At 36.1% G+C, this 12,389-nt stretch overlaps 4 protein-coding genes across 5 annotated transcripts; 1 reads left to right on the top strand and 3 right to left on the bottom strand.

Moving 5' to 3' along the window:
• Nucleotides 1-222: 222 nt before the first annotated feature.
• Nucleotides 223-1,113, top strand: LOC108481149 (uncharacterized). Its single transcript, XM_017784314.1, has one exon. The coding sequence runs from the start codon at nt 223-225 to the stop codon at nt 1,111-1,113; it is 891 nt and encodes a 296-aa protein (XP_017639803.1).
• A 3,158-nt stretch (nt 1,114-4,271) lies between these two features.
• LOC128289375 (uncharacterized) lies at nt 4,272-5,335 on the bottom strand. Its single transcript, XM_053025124.1, has 2 exons — nt 4,858-5,335; nt 4,272-4,726 (listed from the first exon to the last, which is right to left on the bottom strand). The coding sequence occupies exons 1-2, from the start codon at nt 5,311-5,313 to the stop codon at nt 4,580-4,582; spliced, it is 603 nt and encodes a 200-aa protein (XP_052881084.1). The 5' UTR covers nt 5,314-5,335; the 3' UTR covers nt 4,272-4,579.
• Nucleotides 5,336-5,858: 523 nt separating this feature from the next.
• Nucleotides 5,859-9,077, bottom strand: LOC108481150 (putative disease resistance protein At4g19050). The gene is made up of 5 exons (XM_017784315.2): nt 8,354-9,077; nt 7,970-8,296; nt 7,796-7,860; nt 6,568-7,245; nt 5,859-6,221 (listed from the first exon to the last, which is right to left on the bottom strand). Exons 1-5 carry the CDS (start codon nt 9,075-9,077, stop codon nt 5,859-5,861), a joined length of 2,157 nt encoding a protein of 718 aa, XP_017639804.2.
• On the bottom strand, nt 8,936-11,759 carry LOC128289374 (disease resistance protein At4g27190-like). Of its 2 annotated transcripts, XM_053025122.1 has the most exons (3): nt 11,338-11,759; nt 9,773-11,227; nt 8,936-9,312 (listed from the first exon to the last, which is right to left on the bottom strand). In XM_053025122.1, the coding sequence occupies exons 2-3, from the start codon at nt 11,215-11,217 to the stop codon at nt 9,096-9,098; spliced, it is 1,662 nt and encodes a 553-aa protein (XP_052881082.1). In that variant the 5' UTR covers nt 11,218-11,227; nt 11,338-11,759; the 3' UTR covers nt 8,936-9,095. The 2 variants fall into 2 exon arrangements, with proteins under 2 accessions (XP_052881082.1, XP_052881077.1); XM_053025117.1 differs by having other exon boundaries at nt 9,773-11,759.
• Nucleotides 11,760-12,389: the final 630 nt, after the last annotated feature.

The raw sequence follows: 12,389 nt of genomic DNA, 5'->3' as shown, positions 1-12,389 counted from the left end.
TTCACAAGGATAATGGCCTGTGACTCACCAAAGTAGGCTTGGGACAAACTCAAGGAGGAGTTTCAAGGGTCAGACAAGACAAGGCAGTAGCAGCTAATCAATCTTAGGAGGGACTTTGAGAATTTGAGAATGAAGGACTCAGAGACCATCAAGTAGTATGCTGACAGGATTATGGCCACAGCCAACAACATAAGACTGCTTGGAGATGAGTTTAGTGACTAAATGGTGGTTGAGAAAGTCATAACAACCTTACTAGAGAAGTATGAATCAAAAATCTCTTCTTTAGAAGACTCGAGGGACCTATCAACCATTCCCTTGATAGAGTTGATAAATGCTCTCTATGCACAAGAGCAAGGAAGAGCAAATAGAATGGAAGAGCACTCTGAGGGAGCTTTTCAGACCAGGTGTAGAGAAAGCTCAAGCTCAAGCTCAAGTTACAAAGGCAAGAAGCATTGGCAAGAAAAGAAAGAGAAAGGGAAGAAGGATGCTGCAAAAAAGAAGTTTCCACCTTGTGCTCATTACAAGAAGACTACTCACCTTGAAAAATACTGCTGCTACAGACCAGACATTCAATGTAGAGGTTGCAAACAGCTTGGACATATTGAAAAAGTGTGCAAAAACAAGCCAAAAGCACAGCCACAGCACCAGAACCAAGCTCAAGCTGCTGAGAATGTGAAAGCATTGGAAGAGCATGTCTTCACAGCTTCTTGTTTTGCAAGCTCAAGTAAGGTCAGCAAAAATTGGTTAATTGACAGTGGATGTACACATCATATGGCTTCAGACAAAAGTATGTTCAGGGAGCTAGACACCAGTTTCATGTCCAAAGTCAGAATCGGCAATGGTAAACTCATAGAGGCCAAAGGCAAGGGCAAGGCTGTGATTGGCACAAAGTCAAGTAACAAAACTATCTCTGAGGTTCTTTATGTACCTGACATTGACCAAAATTTGCTGAGTGTTGGTCAGCTACTAGAGAAGAGGTATTCTCTTATTTTTGAAGGCAAGGTTTGTGTGATTAAAGATGCTGCTGACCAGGTGTTAGTAACAGTAGCCATGAATGATCGAAGCTTCACTTTAGATGTGAATCAGCTAGAACCAAAGATATGTGTAGCTTAGGCTGATGAATAAAGTTTGTGGCATAGAAGGCTAGGCCATGTGAACTACAAGTCACTTGGCCTGCTGCACAAAATGAGTCTGGTAAAAGACATATCCTATATTGAACCAAAGAAGGATGTGTGTGAAGTGTGTCAACTTGGCAAGCAAACCAGACTGCCCTTTCCAGTCAACAAAGCATGGAGAGCTCAAGAGAGGCTCCAGCTGGTCCATACAGACATTTGTGGACCTATGAAAACCACCTCCTTGAATGGCAACAGGTATTTTGCATTATTCATTGATGATTGCACCAGATTCTGTTGGGTAGGCTTTCTAAAGAAAAAGTCAGATGTTGCTGACTACTTTTGCAAGTTCAAAGCACTGGTTGAGAACAAAGCCAGTTGCAAGCTGAAAAGCTTAAGGTCAGATAATGGAACTGAGTATGTGTCTCAAAGGTTCCAAAAGATATGTGATGATGCTGGAATTCAACACCAACTAATAACCATCTACACACCACAACAAAATGGTGTTTGTGAGAGAAAGAACATGACAGTTCTTGATATGGCCAGGTGCCTTTTGTTTGAGGCTAAAATGCCTAACAATTTTTAGGCTGAGGCAGTAAACACATCTGTTTACTTGCTGAACAGATTGCCAACTAACGCAGTGAGGGGTAAAACACCCTTTGAAGCCTGGTTTGAACAAAAACCAACAGTGTCACACTTGAAGGTATTTGGTTGTTTGTGCTATGCACTGGTTCCAGCAGAAAAAATGACTAAGCTTGAAAAAAGGTCCATGCCAGGGGTGTTTGTAGGCTACAGCAGTGTGAAGAAGGGTTATAGGATCTTTGATCCATTGACCAAAAAAATTGTAGTGAGCAGAGATGTGAAGTTTAATGAAGTAAGCTACTGGAAATGGGATGGAACTAATGCTAGTTTGCTTGAGGAGGACCGAAATGATCTTGACTTGCAGCATACTGAGATTGAAGCTGAAGCTGAAGGTGATTATGATGATGTACCTGTCAGAGGGACTAGGACACTAGCAGACATCTATGAAAGGTGTGCTGTAACCATGGTTGAGCCTTCCTGCTATGATGAAGCAACAAGGGAGAGCTGTTGGCAAGAAGCTATGGAAGCTGAACTGAAGATGATCCATAAGAATGATACTTGGGAGCTGGTTGATAGGCCAGCAAATAGAAAAGTTATTGGTGTCAAATGGGTGTTCAGGACCACGAACAATGCAAATGGGTCACTGAACAAGCACAATGCCAGACTAGTTGTGAAGGGCTACAGTCAGCAACAAGGGGTTGATTTCTTTGAAACCTTTGCACCTGTTGCAAGGTTAGATACCATAAGGCTATTATTTGCCTTGGCTGCTCAAAAGCAATGGAAAGTCCATCAATTAGATGTCAAATCAGCATTTTTGAATGGATTTCTCAAGGAAGAAATTTTCATAGAACAACTTGACGGATTTAAGGTTACTGGTGAAGAACATAAAGTTTACAAGCTCAAAAAAGCTTTGTATGGCCTAAAGTAGGCTCCAAGGGCCTGGTATGACAGGATTGATGCATACCTGTCAAGGCTAGGATTTGAGAAGAGCATCAGTGAGCCTACACTTTATATGAAGAAGGCTGAGAAAGAAACCTTGTTGATAGTCTCACTCTATGTAGATGACTTATTAGTTACTGGCTGCAGAAGTGAGTTAATTGAGGATTTTAAGAAGCAGATGCAAGATGTGTTCGAAATTACTGATCTTGGTTTGTTGACCTACTTCCTTGGTATGGAAGTGAATCAGAATGAGCATGGCATTTTCATAAGCCAGCAAGCATTTGCACTGAAAGTTCTAAGCAAATTCAGCATGTCAAAGTGCAAGTCTGCTAGCACTCCAGTTGCACTAGGAGAGAAATTGTCAAGCACCAGTGAGCATGATCGAGTGGATGAAAAGGGGTACAGGAGTTTGGTTGGTTGCCTACTCTACTTAACAACAATAATGCCAGATATTATGTATGCTGTTAGCCTTCTATCGAGGTTCATGCATTGCTGCAACACATCTCACTTCAAGGCTGCTAAAAGAGTCTTAAGGTATGTCAAAGGAACCTTAGGCTATGGTGTGATGCTTGAGAGAGCTGAAGAATTGAAGCTGGTTGGTTATTCAGACAGTGATTGGGCTGGCTCAGTTGATGATATGAAGAGCACATCAGGATACTTCTTCACTCTAGGTTCAGGAGTTTTTAGCTGGAGTTCAAAGAAACAATGATGATAGCTCAATCCACGCAGGTGAGTATATTACAAATGCCATCGCTGTTAATCAAGCAATTTGGCTTAGAAAGCTGTTGGAGGATTTGAATGCTAGTCAAGTAGAAGCAACAAAGATTATGTAGATAATCAATCAGCTGTTGCAATAGCCAAGAATTCTGTGTTCCATGGCAAAACGAAGCATTTCAAGATCAGATATCACTTTGTGAGGGAAGCAGAATTGACTAAGGAAATTAGCTTGGTCCATTGTTGTTTGAGGGATCAACTTGCTGATATTTTGACCAAGCCATTGGTTGCTACAAGGTTTGAGTGTTTAAGGAAGGAAATTGGAGTTTGCTGTTTTGTAGCCAAGGAGAAGTGTTAAAAGGTGGCAACAAACAGCATATGTAAGTTAGCCGGATGAAGTACAGCAATATGCAAAACAACATATGTTATCCGGATGAAGTATGTTTTTGTACCAGTTGACCTATATTTGTTCGACAACTTTTTTGTTTTGTCTGCTTAAAGTGAGTCAAGGACTAAGCGACTTTTAGATCGTCAAGTGAGTTACTATTGAACTATTTTTGTGCAAGTTACTTTTCAGAAAATTTATTGCTTTTTCAATGTAATAGCTTAATATATGTACATTTTATCGTTAAACTTTCAGATGAATGAGAAGAAGTCAACTTAAGTTTTTTCTCCTTCAACCTCTGAGTTATGCTTCTGTTTTTGAGCTTTCAAACACAAAGTTTGTTTGCTTTGTTTTCATTGATCATTTGGTTGAAACTTAACACATATTTTACCCGGAATTATTGCTTTGTTGCTCTAGCTTCAAAAGAGCTTCATATTTTACCCGAATAAATTAGTTCTGTTTTTCTTCCTGTGTGAAAAACCCAACATATGCTTGGGACGACCAAATATTACTGTCAGACTTTAGCTTTTAAATACTCATTTATTTCTGTCGAACAAAATCAACAAATTAATTTATTCATGGCAACAAAAATCAACCAATTGGTAAATATTGTCCAACATTATGTTTTAAAATGCTTTTCAAAGTAGCAAATGTATCAAACTCTGCACAAAAAATAAAGCAATGAGTAGATTATTCCTTAAAACATAATAAAAAAAATAAGTAATAATTAGAACTAAAAAGACAAATAAAAAGAAAAAAAAAACCAAGGCGAGAAGAAAGGTAAAAGGTCATGCCATATTTACCTAGTTAATTAACTAATGTTGACTAGTCGTACAATCTACGTGATTTAGGCTGAAGAATGATTTCTGCAACATTTTTCACTTACAGGGTGAAATTTCTTCAACTTCAACTTATACTGAGGTAGTAAGGTAGGTCTATTCCTTTCCCAGGATATATCTTCTCGTGAGGGATTGGTATCATTTAGCTGAGATGCCTTCATTTCATAACAAATTAAATTTCGTTGAGAATAACATAAAAATAAAATGAAAATTACTCAATTTTATATATATTAGAAACAATAGTGGAAAAACTCAAGTAAAAGAGTGTTGGGAGGATTATAAATACCTGATCAGTTTTAGCATGCACACTCAACATTAAATAATCTGCACTGAAACTTGTGATCATCTTGGAACATTGCTTAATGTCAAGCGACTGCAAACATGGGAATTCTAGATGATAACCCACAGGGCTGAAGCTCTCGAGCTTTGACAAATTTTTAAGTTTTATTTTCTTTAACTGAGGGAATACCATTTTCATCTCCAACTGAGGACCTTGTGATGATGAAGATGCTAAAATGTCATCATTTCCAATTATCTTCTTCAAGTTCACACATGACTTTATCCTTAGAATGCTTAATTGTGGTAAATGTGGAATGAGTGTAACTGGAAAGATGTATGTCAAATTATTACAGCGGCAAACCCTTAGTTCTCTGAGATTGGTTGCAACCTGGATGGGACCCTTCCATATATCTCGCAACCTAATCACATTAAAAAGATGCAATTTCTCTAGACTTGAGATCATGTATCCATCTTGAAGTTGAAACAATGGTTCAAAAGTCTCCAAAGTTATATATTCGAAATCTGGTGATTTTTGTCTCAACTGAGTGTTTATCATATTGCATGACTTGACATCTTCACCATCTATATCTTCCATAGAGAAGCTCAACTCCTGCACAAAAGCACAGGATAGTGTTATTCTTTGAAGTTTTTTCAATATCAACCAAGTAAGTATTGCACTCTCATATTTGGTCTTCTTTTTAACTTTTAATTACATGAATTGACAGATTGTGCATTAGAGACTTTCCACTTTTCTAAGGAAATTAGATTTTAATAAAATGAAAGACAAAACTTCTTTTAAAAATAAATAAATAAATAAATAAAGTGAAAACGAAAAATACCTTTAAAGAAACACACTTCTTAACTTCTTTAGAAAACGTAAAATTTCCAAAATTGGTGCTTCCAAAAAGTTGTTTCCTCCAACAATACTCCTCAAGTTTCTCAATCCAACAAGTTTTATCTTTCGTAGATGAGAAAAAACTCCAACTGAAGCATGTGGGAAGACATATTCTAAACTCGAGCATCCTTAATCTTCACAATTTCCAAGTTCGGCAAGTAATGTGCGTTTGATTCTATTCCATCATCCATTTGAAATATCTTTGAAAAATTTCCACAATCAACAACTCTCAAAATTTTGAGATTTTGCAAGAAACACTTGGGAGATTGGTCATTGTACTTGAAATCCATCATTGCTTGTGATATATCAACCAAGCATTCACCACCCCTCCAATTGTTAATAGAGAGGGAAGTTAATCCGTCTAAATGTTCCATCTCTACAAGATCTGGGACAAGATTTTTGTGATCTCCAAAATCTTTGAGAATAAGATCATTTGTATTGCATAACAATTCCTTAAATGCCGATAATCCAATCCCCTAATCGTAATTCATCACATAAATGAAAACAAATCATTAATTAATGAGAGAATAAATAAAATATTAGATTAATATAATAACACATTGGTCTCGTAAAAAATATATATAACAACAGATTGGCATAATAGTTACCAACAAGATATATGATAATTATACACAGCGAATACAACTATTTTTATATATTTTTTAAGCTCAACTTTAAGGTTGGGAGGGGCATGGTATGAAAAAGTTTAATAATTAGAAAAATCAAATAGAAAATCCAGAGAAGGAAAAAAAAGTAAGAAAAGTGTACCTATAACGTTAACTCCAGCTGATTGTTGGCTTGTTGAATGGGAAGGTTCATCACTTTGGAACAATCCTTAACTTTCATTCTTTTCAAAGATGGTGCTTTGACAATATAGTTTTGTGGGACAACATATTCCAGTTTTGAACACTTTTTGATGCAAAGAGTATTCAATTTGGGCAAGTGGAGAGGAAGGGAAGAATGCTTTGATTCTATTTCACCATCATTTTCCGGATCAGCGAAAAGAGTTTCCAATTCGTCGCAGCATTCTATCTTGAGTTGTTCTAAAAGCACTAGGCTTTGAATAAGGGAAGATGAAAAAAGGGATTTCAATTTTCCGCATTCATATATCTTTACAACCTTAAGACTTTGGAGGGTGAAAGAGTGGGGTGAGCCTTTGAATATCCATCTCAATTCTGGAAATCGGATGAGATTCAGATGTTTCAAGTTTTTTAGGAAACCTTGTGGAGGCTGACCCTTGCATAAGGCTTCCAACCCATCCATTTTTTCCATATATAATGTCTCCAAATGAGTGAATGCTGAAGTTGGCCCATTCTTTGTTGCAGTAGTGGTGGTATCAACCAAGCATTCAAGATCCTTGCAATTCAGAAGTTCAAGTGAAGTTACTCCATTTAGTCCATCTTCCTTAGCTTCTGGAACCAGATTATGATCCTCAATTGATTTTAGTTGAAGTTGTTTGGAAGTTTTGAAAGAATCCTTGAATGCTGACAATCGAACATCCTGATTGTATAATTCACATTGATCATTCATCATTAAAACACAAATTATAGATATATCAATTAGAGTAATGTCATTTAATGAAAACGTAAAAATATAGCTTCCTTAAAAATGAAAAGCTAAAGTAATCAAACTCATAAAAGTGTTATTTGTGTAATAAAATAATGCATTTGTGGAATACAAATAAATATATAATTGTGCATATGGATATGCTTAACTCTCTTTTATATTTTAACTTTGTTTTCACTGAAAGTTAAAAGAATGAGATTCATTCTACTTTCTTATTCACAACCAAAAAAGAGTAAAACTCAGTAAAATTATAAATAAATAAATAAGTGTAAAATATCTTATATAAAAAAACTAATGATATTTTTGAACCGCCAATAATTATTATTTTTGTATTATTTACTTCCACATACATAACAGTGTCAATTGTAGTATGGTTAAAATATCTTAAACATTTTGCTGTAAAATCAATATGAAAACTGAGTTATGAAAATCATAAATAAATGAAATTCAATAATGTAATTAGAAAGGGAGAAAAAGAATGTACCCATACGGCAGCTCTCTCAGCTTCTAAATGAACACCCGAATCAGTTAATAGAGGGCAACCATACACTAAAAAGGACGATAACGATCTCAAAAACTGCTCATGTTTGAGCATATTGTCATTGGCAACTCTGAACACTTGTTTTAATTGAGGGCAATACCCTATGGTAAGTCAAACCCTGAAGCCCTTGTGGTGATAGCGACATCGGAAAAATATACTCCAAACCATCACAACGAGTTACGCAGAGCTGTGTTAACTTTGGGAAACACAAAGAAGTACGAGAATTGATGGCGGACGATATTTCTTCCTCGTCACCTTCTAATTCTGTCACTATTTGCTTCAACTCATCACAGAAGCTTATATGAAGTTCTTCCAAGAGTACGAGACTTTGAGCAAGAGAAAGTGAAAAGAGTGATTTCAAACGTGGGCACTGATCTATAATCAATTCAACTAAGCTTACAAGTCTTACATGTTGGGTTGGCAATTCCCATATGGAACTCAAATCTGGCAATCATTCAAGATGTAAAATCTTTAAATTTGAAATGAGCGGACACTGCGGACCTTCATTTTCTTCCACCTCATCCATTTGAAATACCACTTTTAGATTCCTGCAGTCGTCAATTCTCACTAGTTTTAGGTTTTGTAAGATCGTTGATACCGACACCTTTTGTTGTGTTTTATTAGTCAAGCATTTTACGCACTCATCCTTAATACGTTTCACTTGAAGAGACTCTAAATTCCCAAGTAATTGGGAAACTGCATTATAAGGAAACACTTCCGCAATTTCCAAGTATCCTGTAGCGCCAAAAATACCATTGAAGCTTGTATTATTGTTTATGTAGATTTTGTATTTTTCTAATTCAGGAAACTCAAAGTTTGGTGGAAAATGTAGAGAGGATACGCAAAGATATAGTCTCGTTAATCTGGTCAAAAATTTTATCACGAGAAAGATATCATTTGTCATGTTTGATTTTGGTAGGTACAACTTCTCTAGCTGAGATAACCTTCGAATGAAATTAAGGGGAAAGCTTGAGGAAACTACACAATCGGTTAGATCCAACATCTTTAGATCTTTCAAGCTCCCTAATTCATCTGCCAAACTATTTAATTTTGAACCACGCAAACTTAGAATCTCAAGTGTCCTTAAGTTTCCAAGGAACGAAAAGTCCTCAAAATTCTCCAAATGTAGAGCACGAAGTTTTTTCAAGGACGAAAGAGCATATAAGGAAATAACCCCCGTATAATCATATGCAACTGTAAGACTTAAAACTTTCAGTTCTCTCATTCCTAGAAAACATGTACCTTATACATTACAATTCTTAAGCAATAGGATCTCAAGCTTCGAAAGAATCAATCTATCAGGAAAATTTTTCTCTTCACTGTCCAACAATGAGATTCCTTCACAAGATTCAGAGCTTTTATTTAGTAACTCCAATCTAGATTTGATCATAAAATCACTTTTTTCTTCTGATGCAATCCATAGAGTAACATCACGAACTATGTCATGTAACTTAACGTACCTAATCAAGCCAAAATAAAAGAGAATACATTTGTATTATAATTTTATTTTATTTTTATAAATTATGAAATATAAATCACATAAAATAAATAATAATATAATAGTATGAAAAGATTAAAAATATGACAAGTTATGTATGTTTAAAATTTTATTAAAATTTGATCCATCATCAATAATTCATTGTGAACATGACGATTATATCAATTTACTTGTCAATATTCTATTAATATTTTTATTTGAAGAACTTAAAAGTATTTTCATCGATGACTTACAGTTGTTAATTTGAAGTTCACACTTATATGTAAATGATATTATTTATAAACAAATAATAATTCTCCAATTCAGTCTAAAGATTGTTTTGTTTGGCTGAGCTGCTGGACTTCTAAAGACAATTCTACTCCTAATTCTACAAAAATATCAATTAATCAAGAGGAATAAGCTCTAGAGTTTAAGGACCATACCTTCCACCATCTCCATCTTCATCTTCAACTTCATCTTCTAACAGCAAGCAAGAATCTTTGAGGTAATCAATGGCTTCCAAAACTTGAATCCTCACTTCTCCAATTAAGTCAGCCTTGCCAAATAACTCCAAACCCCAAGCATATCGCACCAAATCTTCCACTTTAATTGAATGATCCTCTGGATATAAACCACACAAAAAGAAGCATTTCTTGTTCGTCTCCTTCTTCAAGTATTCATAACTCATCTTGATACACAAGTAGGCATTTTTTTCTTCTTCTCCAATGTTACCGATTTCCACTAATTTACTGCGTTCAAGTTTCTTGCCGGCCACTTCCCATCCTTTACTTGTCTTTGTACTTTTTAGAGCCGCTGCTAGCGTTACAATCGCTACCGGTAGACCCTTGCATTCTTTTGCAACTTTCTGAGCCTCCTGAAGAATATCCCTTGGAACTCTTTCATTAAGCTTAGCTTTCATTCTAAATAGAGCCCATGCTTCATCACTTTCCAAAACATCCATCGGAATAATAACTTGACATTCCATGGATTCGCATACTGTCTTGCGACGTGTTGTCAAAATGATTTTACATCCCTTCCCATTTTCATTTAGCGGAATGCCTATCTCTTTCAAGTGGACCTCATTCCACATATCATCAAGGATTATGAGGACCTTTTCTTCTTTTTCCAATTGAAGCCATAATTCCCCTGCTCTCCCTTCTTTAGTTTTTTTCTCGAACTGTGAGTCCAAGAAATCTGCTATTTTATCTTGAATATTTTCAATGATTGAATTTTGGGACACAACAACTTCAATAACTTTACGAAAACATCCTGATTCTTTGGTTTTTTTACCGACTTCTTTGACTAAGGTGGTTTTGCCCACCCCTCCCATCCCCCACACTCCGATCATGTTAACTTTGTCATCCTCTAATGCTTCCCTGATCTTGTTGAATGCATTAGTTGAAGATTTGGAAGCCAAAATATCTTTAGATGTGAAGAATTCTAAACCAGGAAGCTCCGCACGATGGCCGATTCTTTTAAAATGGGAGTCCTCTACAAGTTTGCTGATATACACTATCTTCTTCTCAATCTCCTTGCCTAATTGATATCGCCAACACCAATTAGGACACAAACTGAAGCATCTCTTATTTTCTTCAACTCTGCTGTCCAAATTCTGTACATCTTTCAAGGCGTTTTCTACATTTGTCAACCATTCACCTATATAGTCCTCAATTACTTGAGTTTGAATCTGCAATTTTGCCTCCTTAACGTCTTCTTCAACTCGAGTTTGTTCTCTATTCAGATTGTTTTGCTGTTGGTGGAGGTCATCAATTAACTTATGGAAACGAAATAAGTAGCGAAGACGACGTTCTATTGGCTTCACCAAATAGTCAACCATCAGTGTTCCTATGGCATTAGAAGCAGCACCCGAGAAGAACTCTCCCGCCATTGTCGTGAATCTGAATTGAAACAACAATTCTGCTAAGCTTAAGCAAAATGGTAGACAATATACAGTTCACGGGAACCACAAAAAGAAATGAAAGATGGTGACGAAAAAGTTGAAGCTTACCACTTGAGATGAAGATGAAGATATAATATAGGGAATGTTTTAAAAAAGCAGAGTTGAAAGGTAGGTCTCCTTGCTTCACACAAAATGCTCCAACTTTAAATCTGAAACCAAAACAATTGAAGTTGTGAATCAAATTTCCAAATTTGCAATAAAGTGCTGATGGAGTAATACATATTTTTTTTTGTTACATTTTGTAATTTAATTTAAGAGTTTAACCTGGGTTAAAGTGACCCTAGAAATAAAATTCAATAAACATAAAATACAAAATAATTTTTACAATAATAATAATGTTGCTAAAATATTTAATAAGGAGCAGGGTGTAGTGGCTCAATGGAGGCTGGTTTATCTAAAGAGGCGAAGAGCAAAAAAAGATAAAAAGATAAAGAGAGAGCTGAGGAGGATAAGTGTTCAAAAGGTTGCTTAAGGGTTCAAAAAGGTCGATCCCTTATTCATCGTCGTGAGGGCATTTATACGGGAGATCATCTTGTCTACTAATGTGACATGGCAAGATAAGTGATCATCGCCATGAGGTGCATAAAAGATAGGCATAATGAGACCCATTTTATTATTCAATTTAATCAGTAGAGGTTGTTATGCTTAGATGCGACCTATGGTCTTCAAGGATGTGTTCAAACCTAAAAAGTGGGTGCCTTTCAAGAATGTCAGCTAAGCGGGTGAATTGTCTATGGCAACAAGAGGTCCATGTTTATCAGAAGGGAGTAATTAGTTGGGCTCCTCTGTTGAGAATAGGGGCTAGATGAATAGCAAGGTTTCGTAAAGGCTGACTATTGACCGCTAGGACCTCCGAGTGGAGTCGGAGAGTTGGTCATGGGTGCCCCCTAGGTAGCCTGTCATGCCTCTTTAGGTTAACTGACCTCCATCAAACCACCACACCTTCCTCATTGTTCTCCTCCCTATTGAACATTATATCAACAAATAATAATTTCTTGACTTGACTTGACTGGACTGATAGTTAAAGCTCTTGTTAAACATTTGTTTGGCATGAGTTTGAACCATGTTACCACATCCTTAATAATAATAATAAGGGTAAA

Source organism: Gossypium arboreum, chromosome 1 (genome assembly GCF_025698485.1).
Source record: "Gossypium arboreum isolate Shixiya-1 chromosome 1, ASM2569848v2, whole genome shotgun sequence".
Classification (NCBI taxonomy): domain Eukaryota; kingdom Viridiplantae; phylum Streptophyta; class Magnoliopsida; order Malvales; family Malvaceae; genus Gossypium; species Gossypium arboreum.
Note: the sequence above shows the minus strand (reverse complement) of the source record. Positions and strands in the feature narration are given on the sequence as shown.